The sequence below is a fragment of the Pteropus medius genome, unplaced genomic scaffold, assembly GCF_902729225.1.
Source record: "Pteropus medius unplaced genomic scaffold, Ma_sr-lr_union100, whole genome shotgun sequence".
Taxonomy (NCBI): domain Eukaryota; kingdom Metazoa; phylum Chordata; class Mammalia; order Chiroptera; family Pteropodidae; genus Pteropus; species Pteropus medius.
In genome coordinates this window covers 11,797,891-11,818,417 of record NW_024352787.1, presented here as the reverse complement: position 1 = coordinate 11,818,417, position 20,527 = coordinate 11,797,891, and the positions used below count along the sequence as shown (strand labels likewise).

The window sequence follows — 20,527 nt, the reverse complement described above, 5'->3', positions numbered from 1 at the left end:
TTAATTTACTAGAGTGGCTCACAGCACTCAGAGGAGCATTTTATTGTCCAAATTATGTAACTCAGGAATAGCTATGTGGCATAGGGCAAGGATCTCCCATGCCCCCTCTGAGTGTGCCATTCTCCTCAAATCTATACCTGTTCACCAACCAGGAAGCTTTCTGAACCCAGTCTTTTTGATGGAGGCTTCAATGCTTAAGCTTGTTTGATTAAATCATTGGCTATTGGTGATTGAACTCAATCTCCAACCCCTTTCTCCTTTCCTTAGGTCAGGAATGAAATTACAACCTTCTAACTAAATGGTCAGTTCTACTGCTAACCAGTACCCATCCTTAAATGAGATCTGAAAGTCACCTCATTAACGTAACAAAAGACACCTATATCTATCTCATCACTTAGGAAATTCCAAGTTTTTTGGAGTTCTTTGGAAGGACTAGGGTGGAGGTCGGGGTACGGAGGCTAAGACAAAATGTATGTTTCTTATTATAAATCACAATATCACACTCTTGACCACAGGCCCAGGATTCTTGACACTCACTTTGCCTCTTCATTGTTCCCATGCACAGTGTGCTGTGTGGAGCGCCCTCTGGGCTGTGCAGGATCTCAGCTATGGTGTCCAATAGGCCTTGGACACCATTCTTTGAAAACTGATTGTTGTGTCTGCTTGTCCTATGCTTCCATTGTCAACTGGCTTCACTGCCAGTAGACATAGCTTGTTGGCAATGATCAAACTTATCACCAGAGTGCCTTCATCCATCAACTGAGGCAGGTGAAGATTCTGGATCTAGGAAGCCCCACAGCTTAGGCTTCTGGCCCAAGCCTTTAATTTTTTTTTTTTAACTGAAGCTCAGAGAAGTGAAGTAATTTGTTCCATGTCACTCATCTAGTTAATGGCAGGAGGAAGACTGAGCTTTCACAGCTCCCAGGCCACACTGAGTAGGCTAGAAACAAGGAAAGCCACATTCGAGAGCAGAACTTTTGATGGCAGGCTAGATTTCTTGAACCCATGACTTCTGCCTCTGTGTTTTGACCTCTGACATGGAGCAGCAGAGACCTAACAAAATGGATGACAAGTGTTGCTGATAAGGAGTAAATTGTCCTGGAGAACTACCAGGACAATTTTTGGCAAGGACCAGGACTTTGTGAGTCCATTACCAACCAGTCTGGAAGCCAAAAAGATGTCCATAATTGTAATCTCATATTGTGATCTAATTTACACCACAAGATGAGCAAGTGCACGATAAGAACAGTGAGTTTAATTGAGCATTTACTACACACTAGAGCCTGTTCTAAGTAAGTACTTCATATGTATTAACTTATTCAGTCCACACAACGATCCAATGAAGTAAGTGCTTTATCATCCTCATTTTATAGATAAGGAAAATGAGCCAGAAAGGTCAAGTACTTTGCCCAAGATCATATAGCTAAGAAGAGGCACAGGATCTGGATGAAGCTGTCCACTTCTAGTGTCCACACTCCTAACCCCTGCACCAGACTGACTTTCGTGCGGAATGGGGAATGAACGTTTTTGAAGACTCCTAGAAAAGCACAGCGATGTGAAATGTTTTGTACAGGAGGAAGAGCAAGGACCAGTTATCACAGATATCCAGGTTCCTAGGTCCAAGGCTTACCTATCCACTGACAGAGAACCATGAAGGACCTTGATAGCCTGCCATTAGCTTTTCAGAGCTTTTCACTTTGCTCTAGGAGGCTGTTACCCAGCCCTATTTGGTTCCTGGGCCACTCTCAGACTCTTTATAGTCATTTCAATAACTGAGTTAAGGTTCAAAGCAGATAAAAATGCACAGAAACATAGAAAATGAACCAAATAAAATTACCAATAAAATAAAAGTCTGGCATCTTTCAAATCTTGTTGTGTGACTCTTTACTTGGGAAGAAATTCTCAAAAGCAAACAAAAGGAGTGAAAAACAGGATGTTAAAAAACACTTTCATTATGTTCTTAGAAGTTTACTGCCAGAATAAGACTATTTCTGCCAACAATAACAAGCCTTGTTCGTTTAACCTACATGATTTAAGGTTTGCTGGGATTTTGTGGGATTTGGGGGGTGAAATAATTAGTTTCCACTAAGTTCATTTTCAAAAAGCATGTCCCAGAAATGACACATACAGGGAAGGAGCCCCTGAGTGGAAACAATGGCCCTGCAGCCCCACAGGCATGGTGCACCTCAAAGCTTGGGCCAGGAGACTGGCACCTACCACAGGGTCTCTTCAGTGTACCCACAGTGTTGGGGGGCTCCTTCTGAAGGTCTCTGTTCTGTGGGCTGAGGATGCAGAATGACACAAGATCATGAAGACGTGGAAGGACTTTGTTCCTTTTTGTCTTCCAAGAAGTACTTCGTAGGGATAGGTGGAAGATTCAAGGGGAAAAGAAAAATTATTTTGTACCATCTAGTAGGAAGGTTTTTCAAGTACTTAAGCACCACTCTACCAAACGTTAAAAACGTTACAAAGGGGTTACATTATTATTACTGAGTGGTGGAATATTTTTGATTTCTTGAAACATTGATTTTTTTTTTTTTTGTCTTCCAGATTTCTTGTTTCTCCTTGCCCTATCTCCCCATTTGAACAGATAAGTCATTCTTTGCTCATACCTAAGGAATGGGACTTCAGAGCAGAAAGCACGGTATTTTGGAGTTTTGAAAGCCTGGACCAGAGGTTCCCAAAGTGCAGCCCTCAGACCAGCAGCATCAGCAGCATCTAGGTCCTTGTTAGAAAGACAAATTCTTGGGCCCCGCCCCAGATATACTGAATCAGCAATTCTGAGGATGAGACCCAGTGGTTTGTGTCTTAACAAGCTCTCCAGGTGATTCAGATGCAGGTAACATTTGAAAACCAGTGCTCTAGGCACCTTAGTGGACTGGAGAAGACTTATAGGCAACAGATTTTGGAGAAAACATCAGACATAGAAGCAAAGTTTCTTACCCAGAGTGGGAGAGTATTCCCCAAGCTGAGGAATGAGGGAGATAGAAGGGAAGTGATGAGAGAGAAGTGGTGGGGCCAGGAGGAGAGGACTGGATTTGAGTGCCAGTCTGCATCTAAGTAAACCATATACTTTGCCTGTGCCAAAGGGCTATACTAGTTACCTTCTGGCAGGTGTCTGGTGAGGACTTAACTTGACAGCAGCCACACTCTCTCCATTGCCTGACAGGCAAGAGAAATTGTTGGGTCTCTGTGCTCTCTATTCCACATGAACCATCCCTCCTTGCAGCATTCTGGAAAGCTCACAAGACTTTGAGAAGGAAGGAGAGGCCCTGGACCTCTAGTGGTATGGAGGCTAGGGGAGGGAAAGTAAGCCTTGCACTTGATCTTGGGTAGGGCTGAATAGGCCCATCACAAGATTATCCCTGAAATAGGGCAAGGATAACAGCCCAGTTATAATCACTACTTACTTGTATCGGAATTTGATTATCATTGAGATTCCATTCCTACCTCTTCCTGGGTGCCTTTGTGAGTTTCAGAGGCTGGAAAGCTTAAAATTATATATCCCAGTCTCCCTTACAGTTGTGAATGTGCAAGTCACTGATTGTGAGTTTCAGAAGGTGGAATCATTGGCCATCTTTTTTTTTTTTTCCTCTGGCAGCTTGATCAAGCTTCATGTTGTTGGCAACAGCGGTTTCTGAACTCAACTTCTATACTTCTCGAGTACAGCACCTGCAGTGTGTTCATGAGCTCAATAGTTTCCATGTGTTTATGAGCTCCCTGATCCCCACCCTCATAATTTGGGCATAGGTTGTAGCTCCTGGTGGGGCAGGGGTCAGTTGTATGGTTTTGAGGTAGTAATTCCAGAAGGCCCCAGCCTGGATGCCTATTCCTTCAGTACTTTCAACTATTTCATAAGCACTGACTCCCCTGTATTAATTTATTTTGTGTTTAAAACCTAGTCTGGTTCATATTTCTTACACTAAGGATACACTAGTTCTCCAAAAAAGTCTGCCTTTAAATTTAACTGGGGAGTCAGGACAGTTGTACAGAAATGGTTATGATTCCAGAAAACCATGCCATGTGCCGAAGAAGCAGTGTGGACAATGCGTATTGCAGAGACTCAGGTGAGAGCACTCGCCATCCCATCTTTAGTTAGGCTTTGGAGCAAAGTGGGACCTGAAGGAAACATCTTCAAAGACCGAGCAATGTGCTTTCTGGCTGATTTTCCTATTTCAGTTGAGCTTGGCCTTTGCCTTGTCCTCTGCTTCCTCATTTCCTTCTCTACACTTTCTCTTGTGTAACTCTGCTCACAGAAAGCTCTTTTTCTCCTAAATATCAAGGCCCTTTTCTCCTTCCATCTTTTCATATACATGACTCTTGTTTCAGAGAATGCATGTGTTTGTAAATTTCAAAGAAGTTTATAGATTGTGGAAGTGCGACAAAGTGGATATTATTTATTTCAGAGTGTAAGCCCTGGTTGACTGCCAAGCATTATCCCATGTGCATGAGGACTTAAGAATTGCTATTTGTTATTCGTTAGGAGAGCTTCAAAGGCCAGCTTCCAACGTCTGAAGGCTGTTCAAGAAACTGAATGTTGCTGCCCCTGCCTAATGAATATTTGAATAGCTTTGTCCACAAAGAACAGAAATTTGAAATGACTGCTTCCAAGCCTGGAGAGCCCACCTGGGCCTGACCCTCCCTATAAGAAGTACTTTCTACATGAAGACTCCGGCTTGGCAGGCATGACTTGCTTCCGTATTTTAGTGTACCCACATTTCTCCAAGCTGCACCAGCCATGGATACCTCCCAAGCCCTCTTTTCCAGTTGAAGGCATCGTTCTCTCACAGGGCTCTCCACCAACTGTGCTTACTAAGTCGCTGCACGGAGGCCTCGGCTCCTACTCCAGTAGCTTCTGTCCCTGGTTTGCAGTCATCCAGTCTCCTTTCCATTCTGTTCCAAGGTGTCATTCCTGAAGCGAGAGAAGTATGGCCTGTATTAGTCAGGGTTTTCCAGAGAAACGGAACAAATAGAATGTGTATATATGGAGAAAAAGTTTTATTTTAAGGAATTGGCTCATGCCACTGTAGAGGCTTGGCAAGTCCAAAATCTGATAGGGAAGGCCAGCGGCTAGAGACTCAGGAGACAGTTGCAGTTTGAGCCCACAGATTCTTCTGGCAAACCAGGAAGAGCCGACATTGCAGATGAAGTCCAAAGGCCTCTGCCGGCAGAATTCCTCTTGCTGCAGGAAGGTCAGCCCTTCATTCTATTCAGGCCTTCAACTGATAGGATAGGCTCACTTTCATTTTGAAGGGCAATCTGCTTTATTTGAAGTTCACTGATTTAATGTGACTCTCATCCAAAAACACCCTCAGGGAAACATCCAGAATAATATTTAACCAAATATCTTGGCATGTGGCCCAGCCAAATTGACATATAAAAGTAACCATCACAGACCGTTGTTACTAAGTGACAAAGGAGAACTGTCTCAAGTTCTTGTACTGGTGCTGTACCTTACCACTTGTGCAGTCACTTACAGTTCCCTCCAGCTCCCCTGCTCCCCTCCCCGCAACCTGGTATAGTTTCCCTTAGAAGTTAGGGATGGAAGAGTGGTGAGATGGAAGAGGGGTGCTAGAACAGAAGTTATTTAGAGAAATATTGGGCTCAAAAGCTGTGATTCTCACAAATTCCCAGACTATATGTCCAGACCGAGCCAGAGAACTCTCTTTGCCCTCAGAGTTCCTTCCACAGCAACCTTCCACCCTCAGGTCAGGTGAAGACATTTTTCCAGCCTTCACCAACATCTTGGCCCTGGAGCCCAAGTTTGGCCAACCACTGTCTCTCCAAGGAGCTGAATCTCTAGCTGGTCAGCCCCGCCAGCTCCTAGCACATGTCCAAAACTTCTAGAATTCATGTGTATGGCTGACTTGAGCCATGGTCACATTATTCGTGTCTATTGTTGATTGCAAACAAGGGCAAGCTGTAACCAGGCCTTCACCATTTCTACTGACCATAACAAGACTGTAAAAAGCCCCAAAGAGAAGCTGTGTGTGCAGTAAGGGTAGACAGGATAAGAGACTAGACTCTTCTCCTTCAGTGATGGAAGGTGGTTTGTCTCCACTGGAACAAATTCAGGTACATACCCTCCTCAATGTTCCCTGTGCATTTTGTGACTTTTTTAAAAATAACAGTTTTATTGAGATATAATTCACATTCCATACAATTCACCCATTTAAAATGTACAACTCAATGGTTTTTAGTATATTTACAGAGTTGTGTAACCACCACCACAAACAATTTTATAACATTTTATTACCCCCAAAAGAAACTCCATACTCATAAACAGCCACTCCGATTCCTCCCTCCCTGCTGCCCCTGAACTCCCTAGGCCCTAGGCAACCACTAATCTATTTTCTGTCTCTATGCACTTACCTATTCGGGACATTTCATATAAATGGTATTATACAGTATACAGTTCTGACTGATTTTTATAAATGTAAAATAAATTTAGGTCTTGTCATGATAACAATATAACCAGACCAAGCATTCACTTCCCAGAGATACCAGTCACATTATTAGCTTAGTGAAATAGGCAAAAAAGCATCTAAGCAGTAAGAAAGTCAAAAATCCTGGACTTCTGGCAGCTCTAAGCAGATAGAACCCCTAGATTCCATATAAATTTGACTAACAATCAAAAGAGGTCCCAACAGGCATTTTCTGGACAAGGCACTTTTTGAAGTAACCCAGCACATGAAGTAACCCAGTGAATTGTTCTCTCCAGCAGGCCAGGTAGGAAATTTCCTATAAGATGAGTTTCTTGGGAAATTAACTCACCTACCCTTTGTAATTCTCTTCCCAAGGGTAAGTATGAAACAGGCATTTTATTTTATTTCTAAGTCTCGATTGAATAAGAAAAGGGTGCAGAGGGTATAAAATCAAATGTGCACTTTGAGGGAATCACAGCCTCACAGCCTGACCCCAGCACCAAAGATCCAGATCTCACCGTCCTGCAATGTTGTACATTTGGCAAGTTATAAGAAAGAAAGTGCTGAGAATTAAAGTCAGTCCTTTGGAATGGTGAGACAAGCTACTTATTTAAAGCAAAGAAAAACCTAATTAGCTCTCACATAGCCTCTCTCTGGGCACTGGGGCATGGTTTTGTTTTCTCAGAGTCTGAGAATTATAAAATGTTGCTTAAAAAGACACATACACAAGAGTTTAAGGATCCTCTGGCCAGAACATGAGGTAAATCAAGGACCTGCATTTGTGACAAAGCTCGCTGTCGACTTTACAGTGAACAGGTTGCAGAATGCTGATCCACTGGAAAGAGGTACTGCCCAGATGAGCAAACCTGAGCTTGAAGAGAAAAAGTGACTGAGCTCACATAACAGCAGTGACTGAAGTGAGAGAGAAAGAGAGGCAGGTGGAGACTGTCCTGGCAGCAGCTCGTTCCAAGCACTGCTTGACAGTCAAATCTTCTCTCGGTAAAGTGCTCCATTGATGCCTAAATTCGTGTAGAAGTTTCAGTGACAGAGACCATGGCTACTCCCTTCTCTTTTCTACAAATTCATACAAAGCTCAGATTATTTCATAGGGCCTTGAAAAAATGCCAGGTTGCCTTCTTTGATAGCCCATGCTTGACCAAAGAAGAATGAAGAAAACAAATCACACAGGTTATCCAGTCAGCTAAGCTAGAAGGCTAACATGGATTCTAATAAAGGAAAAATTTGGAACATGCTCAAAACTTACACTGTTTTACAATCTTTTGTGATTTCTTATCTCCCCACCTGCATTTTAATATTGAAGATAGGGAATGTGTTTTGTTTTGTTTTTTTCTGTTGTCATTCACTGTGCCTGGCACACAGGGAACAAGTCATTCAATCATTTTAGGCTGGTAATTGATACAGGGAAGCCATCCACAGGCAGGCAACAAAGAGATAAGGGGAAAAGGCAAAATTTCAACACATTTAAAAATCAGCTTGCAACTAATCCATAGTTAATTGTAGCACCTTGAAACCCATTCCAAGACCCAAAAGTATTTTAAAACTTAATCTTATGAAACACATTGTATATTTTAGTGAATCGAAGCAAACTTACAGTTTTATAAGGAATTTATATTCTTATAAACCATGTGTGTAATTCCTTGGAACAGTCTAGAAAATTTTCTTTTTCTTGGATGGGTGCAAAAGTGTTAAATGAAGTTAAAAGACCAAGAAAGAAAATACAAAAGTCCTCTGTTGAAGAAGAGTTTTCTCATTCTGGGAGAAAAAAACAACATCAAATCTTCATGCTGTTTTCTGAAGTGCTTCAGCAAAAGAAAATAATGCAGGTCTAAATTGGATTAAATTAGATGAGTACAAAATAGTGACTATGTTCAGATGTTGGAGATTATGGTACGTTGAAGAATTAGTATCTGCTCAGGAGAGTGAGGAGGCTTGTCAGTAATCAGTCCCTGAACTATGAAAGCAAAAAATAAAATAAAATAAATCCAAAATCAAAATTAGAAAGTAGAAACTGGGGGATGGAAATACTGACCTTATGAAATGTAATGTTTAAGTTGTCCCTACCCCCAATTGTAGCCACCCCTAATGGACTGGCCATTTCTCAGCCAGTGGTTCTCTTCTAGAATGCTCAAGAGAATGACCAGGAAGCTATTTAAAAAGTCAGAGGCCAGGGCCCAGCTTGAACCTATTGACTCTGAGACAAGTTTTCTGATACTAAGTATTTTTTTAAAGCTCAACAGGTGATTCTGTTGCAACTGTGGCCCAAACCTTGAAGAAACACTGAAGGAGACCATTGCTATGGGCTGATTGTGTTCCCCTAAAATCCATATATTGAAGCCCTACTCCCCAAGTGTGATGATATTTGGAGAAAAAACTTGGAACATGCTCAAAACTTTAAGAGGTAATTAAGTTTAGGTGAGATCATAAGGATGGTGTCCTTATGAGCAGATTAGAGAAGAGACACCAAGGCACTCTCTCTCCCCTTGTGAACACATGGCCCAAAGAAGAGAAGGGGCCTATCATCAGGAAGAGAATTGGCTGACACCTTGATCTTGGACTCCCTAGCCTCCAGAACTGTGAGAAATAAATGTCTGTTGTTTAAGGCACCCAGGATTTGGTATTTTGTTATGGCAGCCTGAGCTAAGATGACCATAAAGTAGATGCATGAAGTTGACCCCCCTCTGCAATGTTGTGAAAGCTGCAGCCATTATAACTGATAGTTGGAGGTCATATTTTGTACACAGGTTCAAACCTATGTTACACTAGGCTCTGAGAGGCTCAGGTTATAGATACTGAGTAAAGTATATAAGTCTGTTGGATGGGAATGGATTGTGTAAAGATAAACTCTTTGTTGAAACTTTGTCCTAGACAGACAACCTATTTCTTTTACGCAATACTTAGCATTTTTTTCTCCTTATACTTCATTTGCATATATTCTTTCTTTGCCACTAGACCATGAGCTTCAAAAAGGCAATACCACGACTGATCCATTTCTGTAGACTTATGATTATTTTAACAAAAAATCCATATATTACATCTTTTCATCCATATCCTTCAGCACTAATTTCTTTAAGATAAAGATCCTTAAAACAAAACATAACCACAATAACATTATCAGACTCAAAAAGATTAACCATAATTTTAAGACCATCAACAATCTAGTTAGTATCCCAATTTTCCCATGGTATTATAAATAATATTTTTGTTTTGGTCTGTCTAAATCAGAATCCAAACAAAGCCCACATGTTGAGTTTGCATGGTTGGTCTGTCCCTCAAATCTTTTAATCTACACATTCCCTTTCTTTTTTTCTCTTCTTGTAACTTTTTTTGTTGTTGTTATTGAAAAAGCTAGATCATTTTCCTGCAGATATTTCTATGTTCTGGATTTTTCTGATTGTATTTCTGTGGTGTTATGTTCCCTTAACATGTTCTTTAATCCTGCAATCTGGTAGGTAGAACTATATATCTAGAGGGTTGATAAAATTTAGGTGCCCCCGTTCTTTGGAGCTGGGACAAAATGCTTCTATCTGGTTACTATTGTTGTATAACAAATTATCCCCAAACTCAGCAACTTAAAACAATTTTTTAAATTTTGCTCATGATTTTATGGGTCAGGAATTTGGGAAGAGAAACAGGTCTTTGCTTCATGGTGTCTGGGGCCTTGGCTGGGGCTGAAACTCAAACTACACACACACACACATAATACACACACACACACACACACACACACACACACACACTTGCACCAATACTAATATTACTACTAAAACATAGAATATAAATTCCTTTACAATTTGTAATGGGCTGTACTATGTCCCCCTAAATTAATATGTTGAAGTACCTCAGAATGTGACTGTATTTGGAGATAGGGTCATCGAAGAGTTAATTAAAGTTAAATGAGGTTACTAGAGTGGGCCTTAATCCTGTATGACTGGTGTCATTATAAGACTAGATTAGGACACAGACATGCACAGAGAGAAGACGTTGTGAAGACACAGGGAGAAGACAGCCAACTACATGCCAAAGAAAGAGGCCTTGGAAGAAACCAACCCTGCCGACTCCTTGACCTCAGACTTCCAGCCTCCAGAACTGTGAGACAATAAGTTGCTGTTGTGTGAGCCACCCAGTCTGTGCTACTTTGTTTTTTGGAAGCCCTAGCAGACTAATACACAGTTCCTTTTTATCTTTAGGATATATCATAGTAGAGATATAGTCTGTTCTCTGTATTTTCAAGTTATCAGATAATTTTGTATAGTTAAGTCTCTAATTCAGTATTCAATTAGATTCATTGGTTTTATTTGCTTTCAAGTTTTAGGAATTTCTTTTTTTAACTCGTCTTTACTGAACTTTGTTTTATAATTATTTAAAACATACGCGTGGTTCCAAAGTCAAATCTACAGAATAAAGTACACTGAGAGAGGTCAAGTCTAACTTCTCTTTCTTGCCCCTTCACTCAATCTCCCCATCTCTTTATATGTAACCATTTTTACTAGTGTTTGGTTTATCTTTACATTAAAAAAAAAAAGCAAAATCATGTAAGTAGGTACTTCCCCTTCTTAGATAATAATAGCATACTCTACAGCTGTTCCACACCTTGCTTTTTTCACTTAATAATATACTCCAGAGGTCCTTTTGATATGCAGAACTACTCCTCTTTCTTTTTTACAGCCGCACAGTACTCCATTGTGTGGTGTTGAGCTCACAGTCTCCTATAGGTGAACATTTGTATTCTTTGCAGTCTTTTGCTATTATATAAAGTGTGCTTGTAGCTTCTTTGCATGTCTTATTAAATCTGCCAGGGTCCTACCTCTGTCCCTGTCTAAAGTGGACTATTTCTATAGTTTACCTTAATTGCTAAAATATTACATCTTACACTCATATCACTTTGCATAGGAAATCTGTAGCATAAATAACTCAAGCTCCTATTTTCAAAATAGCACACCCATTGGGCTTTTGAGGGAAAAAAAACGTAGCGATCTGTTTTTTTTGCGGGTGATTTCCTCCTCCCTTCCTCTACTCATCAGCAAGACTGAAGTCAAGGATTATACAAATGCTCTGGTTCGGCATTCTGTAGATCTAGAAAAGGAATCAGACCACATCCCTTTAGTCACCATCTCCCCATTGCTGATATGGAAAGCAACCTGCTCCATTCATTTACTTATGCAGAAAATATTTAATAAACATGTGCTATGTGCCAGACACCATGCTAGGTGCTAAAGACAAAGTAGTAAGACAATCTCCTGCAGTATCTACCCTCCTGGAGCTTGGACAGCGGTTCCTAGATTCTGTGACTAGCTCTAGCCATTTTGGCCCCATGCTAAACAGCACTTAGTTATCTTTTCCCAAGGAGCTTACAGCCTCAAGAATGTCATCATCTTCCCAAGGAGAACACCAGTTTGAGAGTTTCTCCTCTTTTATGGAAAGTGATGGGAAAAGGCATCTAGATTGTGGATCCAATAAAAGCAATTGCTATAATTCTAGTGGATAGTAGCCAGCCTTCCCTTTACATGCTGCTTCTAAATCGATTATGTCTCAGTCTTAATTTTGCATTTATTTTGCTCTGGGCTCCCAAGTTCTTTTTATAATAGCAAAAGTCACCGTTCACTGACTATTTACTATGTTCCAGGCACGACACTAAGTCCTTTCCACTTAAATCATGCAATCCTCTCAATTAAAGGGTGGGTACATATTATTAGTACAGAAGAGGGCACGGAGGCTTAGGGAGGTTAAGTAACATGCCCAAGGTCACACATCTAATGAGGGTAGACACAATTAGAGAAGTCACACCAGGGAAAGCAAATAAGTCTCTGGTATGATTAATAGGCTATAGCAAGAATCCTAATGATAATGGCTAACTTGTACTGAGATTTACTATTGTACCAAGTGCTAAGTGCAATATATGTATTTATTGGGGTGAAAAAGTTTCCCTCACCCCTGACGTTTTCTTCCACATGGAGGAAGCTTTCTAGCATAAGATTTCTGAACTTGACTTACTTCTGCCCAGGAGCAGAGAGGAACAAGAGGCTGGGAGTGGGAGGAGGAATATGGGTATGAACCCATACACTTAGCTCAGACCCTTCTTGGCAGCTGGCCTCCTCCTGGGCATGCTGTCAGACCTGTTCTCCCCATGCTGCATGGTTTCCAGGGGCAGTTCCCAACTGGAAAACCTGCTTCAGCCTGCAAGTGTACCCTGTCTAATTTTGGAGTTCACTTACCCACAAATATAAGCCACTAACTCCAATATAAAATTTATCAGTAATAAAGTTGATATTTTGATTGCATTTGTTTGATTTCTTCTTGCCCATTCCTTAATACTCGGAACTCTGTAAGGGATGAGGGGTGCCCCTTATTATAGCCTCTTAAATCCCAAAACTATTAACTCGTTGAACCCTAACAAGAATTCCATTAGATAAGTACTCTTCTCCCAGATGAGAAAACTGGGCAGTCTCCATTTAGCCTCTTCATTGAAGAAGAATAAACATTTCCTCTTGGTTCAGGGCCAGAAGAATTTAAAGCAATGTGAGTGTTTGCGAACTGTTAAAGCTATACAAAGAGAAGGCCTTAAGGGTGGTCTTTCTGGCTTTGACACTCACTGGTGGCAGAACCCTGATCAAGTACCTTCCGACTTCCAGTTCTTTTCTGAGTACAGCGAGGCGTCTAACTGGCTGCTCTTTGCAGCTCTTTTCCGCTCTAACGTTCTGTGACTGTGAGTCAGTGATGACTAGCCATTGACTGTTTCCCTGGCTTCCTCTGCGTCATTGAGGAATTTTGGATGCTGACTTTTCACTTGATTAAGTTAGGTCCAGTCCCTGGGGGACACAAGGTGCTTGAAACTCCTTCTTGTTTAATGGGCTCTGCCTTTTGAGGTTTGTGGCTCTGTTGCCTTCGGTTGCCACAGCAACATAATACACCCACACTTCCCTTTCAAAGAGTGATAACTGCTGATCTGCTGTCAGACTCTTGTTGCAGGCCCAGCCACTCTGAGGCTTTTCCTTATTTCCTTATAAGAGCCAGCCGACAGGGAAAGAAGCCCCCAGTCATTCCTAGGGAGTTGTGGGGCTTAAGAGAAATTATGTAGATGCTTTCCCAGAAAAAGTGCACATCTCCATCAGCTCGGCATTAGGGAGAAAAATCTCGAGAGATCCAGGCTCAATATTAACAGCCTGATACAGAACAGTGAGTTTGGCCATTGCAAAGCCGGTCCTTTGATTGATATCATGAAATCTAGTTTAGTCACCAAGTAATGGGGTTGATGGGGACCTCATGGTAGGCCTTCACTACAAGAAGTTTCATCTGATTCTGAAACTTGGTGGTTTAACACCAGAACAAAGCAAAATAGCAAAGAACAGGAAGCGGAAGAAACAGTTTGCCTAGTGGAAACTCCCTTTTGTTCACCTGCATTCCTCCAAAACAGCGGTCAAATGAGCCCAGATATTTACCCTTCTGTGGAGTAACCCCAGGTGGTGCATCCCCCAGAAAGACGTTGTCAATGAATTTGATGCTCCAGTTCTCGGAAGAGCATACTAAAGGCACCATTCGGGAAAGGAAACTCAGGTTGTGTCTCCCTGCTTCTATAACCAGACAGCTCACTCTCGTTTGCATTTTCTGAAAAAGAAACTGCAGTGGGGCCAGGAAATAAGGACAGAGCAGAGCCGTGTTTGTTTTGAACCAGTACAAGGGACATCTTCACATACAAGTTCTGGGACAGTTCCTCTGTAGGGAGAAATAGAGATGTGTGTTGGCTTTGGCCAAGAAGGACAAGAGGAATAAGACAAACATAGGTTGAAAGTGCAAAAGGGTGGGCATGTTAGTGTATACCCGAGGGAAGAAGGCCAGCAGCCAAGATAAGAAAGACTCCTCTGTCTTTCTGACCCTTGCTTTCATGCGGCCTGCCCCCACCCACAACCGGCAGACACTTCCTTACTTAGGTGGGGGAAGGTGGCTGTGGCTCTTCATGGCATTGTTCCCAGAATGAAAAATGTGGGTGTTGGCAACTGTATCAAAGGCCTTGGATTGTTAAGAAACCTTTACACCTCTGATCTTCAGACCACAGAGCCCAAGGGCCTTTCAAGGCCTCTGGAAACTTTAGAACAATAGACTTGGCCTCCTGCCTATCTATTTGCATTGCTTTCTGTAAAATGTAAATACCGCCGCCCCACCCCCCCCAACCCAAGCCATGCTCCAGGCCAATCACCATCCTACTAATCTCCTTCAAACAGATTCTCACAAGTTAAAATCAGTGCTAAAGCCAGCACCAGTTAGAGACCAGAGCTGAGATTAGGACACTACTCTTGGGAGACTGAGACTAGCATTAGGTGAGTGAGGTACCCACAGTAGCACAAAATTTAAGAGGGTGCCAAAAAACCTAGTAAATAAGAAATAATATTTTAATGCAATCTTAAATTTTTTTGATATTTTGTTCATTGTGGGTTATTTTGCATTAATTTTGATTTGAAAAATGATTATATCAAAATGTTGTTTATATTGATTACTGATTATTTGGTATCCTCTTAAAGCTTGCACCCAAGGTGAGTGCCTCACTTGCTTTACCCTAGTCCCGACCCTGCTGAGAAATGGTATTGTTCACAAACATTCAGAAATAGGAGACATGGAAAAGGCCCAGGATGATTAATCAGGAGGTGAGGGTCCCCCAGAAGGTGGGGAAAGTACGGCCCAGATAGCCCGGGCCATGTGTCTTAAGGACTAGATATTGAAATTTGGGCGATGTGAGAAAAGTCAGCCTTGTCACAGGCTCCAGATACCTAACAATTCTGCCAGGGAAGGCAACTGTAAGGCCACCTCCGAGAGCCCTAGTCCCGCCCATCTGAAATCTTATACAGGAAAGTGGGGACAAGCGTCAGCAATAAGCAGTTGCCTACTGGGCATCCTCTTAGAAGGACTGGAAAGGCTCCTTTTTCCTAAGGGTCATAGCTGGGCAGGTCATCAGTGGAGGAGCAATCTTTTAGCTCTTGAGGTCATTTTGATTTTAAAGAACCTTCCATTAAAATGCAATAATCTCTGCAGGAAACTGTTATCTTCAGAGATCCTAGCAGAGACCTACTTATTCATTTATTCATTCATTCAGCAAACATTTACTGAGCACCATATACCGGACAGGAGTAGGATCAACCCTGCCTAGTCTAATGGGAATGACAGAAAGAAATGTCAGTTTAGTACTAAGGTCAGGAGAGAGGCCAGGGTAGGATGGCGGAAGGGCCCCTCATTCAATTCAGATTTCCTTCCAAATGGGACTGCAACCGAGGAGGAGCAGGACTCAAGGTGGGCTCCTGCTTGGGATTACTAGAAAGAGGTGAAGAAAGGGATGAAGTGAGCTCTCAAAACTATTCGGATTTGCCTGGGCCAATGCAGGACTAAAGGAGGAATCCAGCAATCGGCTTTGATTCAAGGAGGTCTTGCTGTGTACCCCAGAGGTGCTGTTTTCACGAAATATAATGTAGGGCTCCGTGGCACTGGATGGCGTTGAGAGGGTTCCGTTCCGGCACAGTTAAGACTGTATGTGAGAGTGGTGTGAGTTTGCCCTGAAGGTCTGTGGCTGTGCATCTTGCACATAGAATCCTGACTCTGGTGAGGTAGGGTGAGAAGAGGAGCCCAGATGGCCCCCACCTCGTGGATGTCTGCCCAGGGATGGCCTGAGACTGTGGGAGTCTGTTTGGCTTTGTGGCTCTGGCCCAGCTCCTCCAGTGAGAAAGGGGCTGTGACCCCCGGGAGGTAGCCTCCCTGGGGGAACAAAGCCACTTGCGCTGTCTTTGATGTGTTTCCCTGGGGAGGTGACCTGGGAGCTAATCATTGATGAGGCAGCCTGGGAAATGACAAGAAAGGGGAAGACAGGAATGTTTCTGGATCCTGAGACCTCTCTCCCTCTTTTTAAACAATTAACACAAATATTTATACAGCACTTTTAAACACATCATATTTCTTTTTCATGACAACTCTGTTACAAGAGGTTCTATTATTACCATTTTCCAGCTGAGGAAATTGAGTTCTGAGAGGTGACATAAACTTCCAGATATCACAGTCAGTAAATGGAAAAGTTAGGACCTTGAACAGGACATCCGTGCCTCTTTCCCTGTGCCACTTAGGCCCTGTGACCACAAAGGATTCTGTGTCTCGGGCCAGCCACTGAAGTCACCTTTTCCTCCTCCTCCTCCTTCTCACTGCTCTTCATGTACAGCCCTTAGCAAATATTTCTACCTAAGGTTGTATCTCAAATCTGCTCATTTTCCTCTGTTTCTCTCATCATCCCAGTCCAAGTCTTCCTCATTGCTCACTTTCTTCCTGATCTCTCTGCTGCCATGCTTGTATTTCTTGGATTTTTTTCTTCTTACCAGGTATGTCATTGGACAAGTTTCTTAACTTCTCAGGGCCTGAGTGTTATTTCTGTAGAATGGAAATGAGAATAGCAGCACCCTAAAGAATTGTGCAAAGGGTTAGGCCCAATGCTGTGTTCAAAGCATTTCCCAGAGTAATGCCATCCAAGAGAAATATAAATGTGAGACTTGCGTGTAACTTAAACTAGTCACTATATTAAAAGAGATAAAAAGAAAGTGAAATTAATTTTAGTAATATAATCTATTCAACATGATTTATACAAATAGTATCCATTTAACGTGTAAGCAATATTTTAAAAGTATTAATGAGATATTTCATATTCTTTTTTCCATACTAAGTCTTAGAAGTCCAGTGTGTATTTTACACTTATTACATATCTCAGTTTGGACTAGTACATTTCAGGCGTCCAATAACCCCATGTGGCCAGCAGCTGCTGCTCACAGCTAGTGCCTGGTGCAGAATGCTCACTATTATAGTGGTGGTGGCTGATCTACAGCCGTGGGCCCCAGGCAGGTGGTTCCTCTTGAGCTCATTACACGTTTCTACCCTCATGCTTTCCTCTGCTTTTCCCTGCCCACCATCTTCACCATAGGAAGTTATGGGGTTGACTCCAGGGAGGCAGAATCTCTGGCTTATGTTTCCCACCAGCAGCCTGCTTTAATATGAAGCTCGTCAAGCCTTAGTTTTCCTGTTTGCTAATGGGGAGGACTTACGCTTAGCTAACCTCATTCTATGGAATCAATCTTCATATAATTAGCAGTCATTTGGGGCTCCCCAGAGGTGGGAGTACATATTTGGGGTAAAGAAGGTTCGGGAATACCCCTTTGAGTCAGGAGGACAGGCATTTCCACATCCCTGGCTCCCCTGCTGGGGAGGAAAGAGGCACCAGGAGCCACAGTGGAAGGTGGTAATTAGGAAGGAGTCTCTAGGACAGAGCAAAGTGCCTCTGAAGAGCTTATGAAGTCCTTCCGTTTTTTTTTTCATTTCAAAGGGGTTTGGCTAGGATCATCTGGAGCCTGGAAGGAGGGTGTGCCCTTCAGTGGGGGTTTCCTGCTCACCACCCCCCACCCCACCCAACCTCCATCCTTACTGCTACTTTTCCTGCCCAAATACGGAAGCAAAACACTCTATATTCAAAGAGCTATATCTGGAGGGCCAAATGCTGGCCCTCGCCTGGAGTAGGGGTGGGGGGTGACCTGCCACTTCTGCTCAGCTGCTGGCTCCGGCTATTTGCCTCCAGGGTACAATACTTTCTTGCCCAGAGAATCTCCAAGACTTGGTTTTGCCTTCCCCATGTTTCTCAGGAGTCCAGCTGTGTTGCTGGGGTTGCCCTAACAAAGCACCACAAACTGGGTGGCTTAAAGCAACAGAAATTTATTGTCTCACAGTCTAGAGGCTAAACGTTAGAAATCTGTGTGTTGGCAGGGTTGGTTCCTTCGAAGAGCTGTGAGGGAAAGGTCTATTCCAGGCCTTTCTCCTAGCTTCTGGTAGCCTCCGGAGTTCCTTCTTGTACATGATGTTCTTCCTCTATTTTCACATCATTTTCACTCTATGCATGTCTGTCTCTGGGCCCACATGTCCGTTTTTATAAGGACCTCAGTCAAATTAGATTAGGGCCCACCTTAATGACCTTGTTTAACTTGGTTGCCTTGGTAAAGACCCTATCTCCAAATAAAGTCACTTTCTGAGGTACTGGGGGGTAGGACTTAAATATGTGAATTTTGAGGAGACACAATTCAACACACCACACCGGCCTAAACTCCTTTAGTGAGTTGTTGGCATCTGCTCTCATGCCTGGGAATTCGGGAGGTAGGGGACCCTCAGAGCCTTCCAGGGCCTGTGGCCATGTCTTCAAGTGGGCAGTGTATCCGATGGAGCTGCCAGAGTAATTACTAAGCCAGCTGACATAAACTCAGAATTTCCTGGGGCCGCAGGCAACACAAGGACCAATACAGCCTCCACCCTTCAGGAAATGTAATCCCATAGAAGAGATAAAACATTAACTAGATAATAAAATACAGAGCAGTAAAAAGTACAAAGAATAAAGCTATAGAAGAGGCAATGTTTTCTTTTAGTTGAGAGATATGTGAAAGATTCATGGAGATTCACTTTGAATGGTCATTCTGCTCCCAGAGGTAAAGATCAGAAAGGCTAGGTGTTTCCAGGGGTGAAATTCCAGGGAGAGGTGGGCATTCTAGGGAAGACTGGATGCTAAGGTGAGAAAAAGTGTGGGAGAGCAGGACAAAGCCTAATTGCAATGGGCTTTTCCTGCCAAGTCTGTTGAGAATTTTCTAGCAGGACAATATAATGTAAATCATCTATTAGGGAGATTAATCTGGTCTGTAAGAATGGACTGGGAGAACAGAAGGAGGTGAAGTGGGGAAGATAAGGACAAACAGGAGGCTGGGGTACTTGTTCAAATGTAAGGAAAAGGCCTGAGTTAGGGCAGTTGCTCTTGAAATGGAAAAGAAGGTGTGGAAGTGGGAAAGTGGGAAGAAAGAGCTCACAGAACTTGACAACAACTTAGGTGTGAGAGAAGAGGAAAGAATAGACAAAGATAGTATCAGGTTTTCAAGTGCCGGGCACTTTGGAGAGGGTGGGTACTATTCAGAGAAGGCAATGAGGAAGTCAGGGGTGTGGCTACTCTGTTCTTGTCACTCTGGCCAGAGCGGGAGGCTGGACCTCCCCTTCCTTCTGCCTCCCTTTAATTGCCAAGGGAGTGGTCTCCCTTGACTACCTCATTTATTTTCCCCTCAGAATCTGTTTTTTAATCATTTAAGGCACACTGTTTTCTACAGGATATTCTTGATGTTACAATAAGGAAATGAGAAAAGGGAGAAACCTTAAAGCAAAACCACAGAGACTAGGAAAAATGAAGAGATTGCAATGGTGTGTAGTATATCTCTGACAACATAATCTCAGCCCAAAGCTAATTTAGCACCCACAGGACACCTCTGACAATGGCATCCCTCCTTTTGGGGCAAAGTAGATACTTGTATTTAGACCATAGATCCTGGCTTCTCACACTCTGAAATGCATAAGATACAATTTTTGTCTCCTTGTGAAAACTTCTCATCTATGTGCAAAGACTTGAGAGTGCATGGTGTGTGTGTGTGTGTGTGTGTGTGTGTGTGTTTGCAAGCTTCCTACTTGGCATCTCTTCCTCCCTACTCCTTCTCAGGCCCCTTTCACTGCAGGAGCTAGCCAGTTCCTGGGCCTCTTGTTTAATCAGGCAGAAACTCTAATGTGGGCAGGGAAATGCCACCAGTGTAACTGGGAGGTTGCTGTCCACTAATAGAACAAAATATGCTGGAAACCAGATCTTGCTGAAGTCACCTTTTTTGGTGATCTGTTATCTCCAAGGACTAAGAGGGGGAAGCCCAAGTAAGAGAGGATGCTGTGACCCCTACAACACATGTTTCTGGACAGGGCTCACACAGGAAAACATCTAGAAATACCCTGAGATCGAGTGTGAGGGAACACAATGTGGAAATGTAGAGTGATTAGATTGGAGTGAGATAGTGAGTGATGGGGCGATGGGGTTGAGAACCATAAAAGGCTAAGATATTGCCTTCTCTGGTCTCATCATCTGCCACTTCATCAAAGAATTTAAATTCCATGAGAAATGATCCAAATGAACAACACTGGAAGATTGGCTTAAACCATTATCTTTTATCTATATAATGAAACACACTTGCAGCTACTAAAAGGCAATAGTAGAAGTGGTTCTACTA

General features: G+C 42.6%; 1 protein-coding gene across 1 annotated transcript in view; it reads right to left on the bottom strand.

Moving 5' to 3' along the window:
* Positions 1 to 4,377: 4,377 nt before the first annotated feature.
* LHFPL3 (LHFPL tetraspan subfamily member 3) overlaps positions 4,378 to 20,527 on the bottom strand; it is a 533,100-nt gene continuing 516,950 nt past the window's right edge. Inside the window, exon 3 of the mRNA XM_039849257.1 lies at positions 4,378 to 4,912. Within this exon, the coding sequence (XP_039705191.1) occupies positions 4,785 to 4,912 (128 nt within the window). The 3' untranslated portion in view covers positions 4,378 to 4,784. The remainder of the gene's footprint in view (positions 4,913 to 20,527) is intronic.